This window comes from Tarenaya hassleriana, unplaced genomic scaffold (genome assembly GCF_000463585.1).
Source record: "Tarenaya hassleriana unplaced genomic scaffold, ASM46358v1 Cleome54, whole genome shotgun sequence".
In the NCBI taxonomy this organism is placed as follows: domain Eukaryota; kingdom Viridiplantae; phylum Streptophyta; class Magnoliopsida; order Brassicales; family Cleomaceae; genus Tarenaya; species Tarenaya hassleriana.
The window spans coordinates 624,472-628,331 of record NW_010968045.1 but is presented as its reverse complement, the minus strand read 5'-3'; the positions used below and the strand labels follow the sequence as shown (position 1 = coordinate 628,331).

General features: G+C 33.9%; 1 protein-coding gene across 1 annotated transcript in view; it reads right to left on the bottom strand.

Moving 5' to 3' along the window:
- Nucleotides 1-1,785: 1,785 nt before the first annotated feature.
- LOC104798583 (twinkle homolog protein, chloroplastic/mitochondrial) overlaps nt 1,786-3,860 on the bottom strand; it is a 5,473-nt gene continuing 3,398 nt past the window's right edge. Inside the window, exons 14-21 of the mRNA XM_019200691.1 lie at nt 3,775-3,860; nt 3,585-3,646; nt 3,416-3,463; nt 3,347-3,382; nt 3,030-3,161; nt 2,702-2,933; nt 2,522-2,589; nt 1,786-2,186 (exon numbers count right to left, since the gene is read on the bottom strand). Of these exons, the coding sequence (XP_019056236.1) occupies nt 2,150-2,186; nt 2,522-2,589; nt 2,702-2,933; nt 3,030-3,161; nt 3,347-3,382; nt 3,416-3,463; nt 3,585-3,646; nt 3,775-3,860 (701 nt within the window). The 3' untranslated portion in view covers nt 1,786-2,149. The remainder of the gene's footprint in view (nt 2,187-2,521; nt 2,590-2,701; nt 2,934-3,029; nt 3,162-3,346; nt 3,383-3,415; nt 3,464-3,584; nt 3,647-3,774) is intronic.

Genomic DNA, 3,860 nt, shown 5'->3' with positions numbered 1-3,860 from the left:
TGTTCACTCCTAATGCGTTGTACATATATATTTTAAAAAATAAAATAGATAATCATGAACATCATAATTTTGGACACTTGGATTATAATTTTCGTGTACCGAACGTATGAAAAAGATAATTAAAATAATATTGGTAATTTCAAGTAATAGTTTCGAATTCGGTTATTAACTATGAGAAGAGGAGTGCAATAATCTCTCTTACAAATGAGCCACTTTGACTTTTCCCATTTCGGATTCGGTTCGGTTATATTTAGATTCGATTATTTTGATTATAGAAAAACTATAATTATTCGGTTTTTATATCAATTTGGATTCTCTTCGATTCGATTTTATTCTGACTCGATTAAATTCATTTTTTTTTATTTAGAGAAATCATAACCGTTCACTTTTATATCAAATCCGGTTCGATCATGGTTATGTCTCATTCGATTCGGTTCGATTAGATTATTCGGTTAATAACCAAAATGAGCACCTAAATATGATTACACTGTCTTTAAAATTATGCCGAATCCGACCAATTCTTATCATCTAAAATGTATACTTTTCTATATTATTTTTGAAAATGAAATTGGAAAAAATAAATAAATTAGGTGAACAAATAATATTGAATTTTGAAACATTGCTATGTTTCTTGGACAGCCGTTTCAAAATTGAAAGATACATTAAGGATAACCATTAGAAAAAAAAATTGAACATCATTCGTTTACCTAATTCATAATATTGTATGGAAGAAAAAATTTATAATATAACCTCTTAAAAAAATTTAAATTCAATTTTTTCGGCATAACCTAAAAAAATTCATGATCATATTACAGTTTCGTGCAAGTTTGAATTAGTTATCGTTCCAGTGATTCGTATTTTATGTTTCTCTTTATATTATAATATAATAAAAATGAATGCGTCTTTGTCATATATTTATTTACGTCAAACGGAGACAGCTTCGCGTATTTATGACGTCATGCATACTTCATATCTCAGGCTATTTAGTTCTGCTTTTTTTTTCAATACCATAATATATATTTTTTTCCCGTAATCGGTTTGTGTATGAAGTCCAAACTAATCTTGGGACCAAGAATAAACCGGATGATTGGAATTATATTATCATTCTCTAATTTGAAATTCAAACTCGGAATAAAATATTCGTTTTATATTATCGTTTTAACGGTTAAACTAACCAAATTGGGTAATCATAATATATAATTGATTATGATCATAGTGTATATTAGGGTTGGACGAATTCGTCTCAATTTTTTTTTTCCGACTACAGTTGATTCAAATTTGGTTAAACCCGGATTTTAAAAATTCATAATAACAAAATAGTTATTTGGTTTAAATCAATTTTAAAAATTCATAACAAAATAGTTATTTGGTTTAAATCAATTCGGTCGATTTGATTATGTTTAATTAAAATTGTAATCAAATAAAAATTTAGTGAGATTCGATTATAATAAATAATGAAAACAAATTTTGAAATATTGTTTTGAAGAAAAATATTAAAAACCACACTTTAACTATATAGTATAGTTATAAAATTATATAAACAATCTGGTTATGATCATTTTTCAAATTACATTAGCACATATCCGATGGTACATAAATAATCAAAAGTTTATATTCAATTACGATTAACGCGAATTGGACTTATTCATTTATGGTTATTTTAGATTTAAAAAATTCATAATTAAATTTAAATGGTTATATAATTTCAATCGGTTCGATTCAATTTTGAAATAACCGAAAGGTTTGCCAACCCCTAATATATATATATATATATACACACAAGAAGGCATGACTAAATATCCTTTTGAATTTAAAATGACAACCTTGAAAGGAAAATAACAAAGAAGAGTATAAACAATACATGGGAACCTTTGTTCTTTAAACTGAAGCCAGTCTTCTGTCTGAACAATGAACATCAAACCTAAGAAGTTCACACCACCATATCTTCTCATATCAACTGCCATAACTAACTTTCTCCAACCAGATTCTCCTAAGCGACGGTCGAGGCCTCCCCGTTTTCGGGGTTTTTTCTTTCCCGAGAAACAAAACCTCGCTCCCCCGATTCATACACATATATTGTACATCCCTTCTTGATAAACTCACCCGACCGGATTTTGGACTTCAGTCTTTTTTTTTTTCCTTCAGTCGTCTACCTCTTCTCGAGGTCGGAGAACAAACCCGTCGCCCTGTCAAAACATTCATTCATCTCAGAGAACGATATCCGGAATCGAAACTGAACCATCTAAATCTACTTTTGCCATGTTCTGTAATCTGTACCGAATTTCGACAAGATAGATCAAGTTTTCTCTGTTTGCTTCGTTCAGTCAGGGTTTAGGCCATGGATGAGTTCATAGGTTCATCTTTCCCGAAACCGAACTAAAAAAACAGTTTCAGATCGGTTATAAGAGCCCGAATCCAAGTTAACATAGTCTATACACTCCTGATTCAGTTTCTTGAACGATAAGGTCGGGTTTACTATCAACAGATCCATCGTAAAACTGCTTCGGGAAAAGGGACAAACCTGTCGTAAGACAAGAATGCATCGCCGATCTGTCCCGCAACTTTATTCCGTACTTTCCTCACGCAAATCTGAAACGTAAAAAGTTAGAACCCGGGCAGATCAGAATCATTCTCGGGAGGCGCAAAAAAACAAGAAATTTCGACGTAAAACGCCGAAAGTTGACAGATTTGAGATACCCACTTGGACCAAATCGAGAGGTCCTGCATCTTCATCGCGGTTTCTGTGAATAACAATCCCGTTGTCACATTTGTTAATGAAATGTGCGCTTCCGCTTATATCGTAAAGATTCGGTGCACCACCATTCCAGTTCTGCAACTGTCGTGGATGAGCAACAAACCAGACATGACAAGAATGATGTTGGGCGAAACGTTTGATCTTCGTAAGCATCTGGCTTACATATTCAGTCTCGGTCCTGCAGAAATCGAAAAAAGAAAAGAAAAAGGGGCCTTAGTGTATTGGAAAGGAAAAAAGCTATATCGAGTTAAAAACTGGTTTTTGTCACTCTCACTGGCTCGGAGAACGTTGATGATCGAGCTCGTTGTAAGGATCTATCACAAGCCCCCGTATCCCGTGCCTTAGGACAGCATATTTTGCAAGATCGAGAACCCAACTGATATTCGGAAGTGAATCATTCTCACACCTGTTTCAGCCACGAAAAAATGACAAGATGGAAAAGGATGTTTGTCTAGTTCATGTCGGGTATCTAAAAAAGACGTTTCTCCACGGTAAATTATGATTCAAAGTTCTCGGTTTGCCAAATCGAAATCATGTCTATGAGTTGATCCTTGGTATCGATAAGCTCGAGAATGAAAACTAGGAATTTACCTTATGAGATAAAAGGTGTCACTCAACCACTCTTTCATATCTCAGGCTATTTAGTTCTGCTTTTTTTTCCCTTGCTCTAAATCCTCAACGCTCATTCGTGGGGCAGGTCCTCCGTAACTATAAAAAGGGCGGCACGTAAATCTGATATAACTCATGCCCATCATTTCAAGAAAGGTAGAAATGTAAAATACCGATGAACCGACCAAATCATCAATCACATAACACCAAAGAATCTTACCTAGCGTCGAAGAATGGCTTCTGCACATGCTTTTCCAAAAGTTTCCTCGCATGATCTCGAACCTGAATGTCGCAAGAGAGGAGAAATAGGGATGAGAATAGAAACCGATATATAATAATACATCTGTAAATCGGGTAGTCGGAAAAAATACAGTGTAAACGTCGAATAGTTACTAATTTAAGCAACTCACCTTATTCTCCATTGAGCAGAGAGCAAATCTCCATCCGACGCTATGGTTGAGGTTGCATAATAGAGCATCAATCCATTCACTCTTTC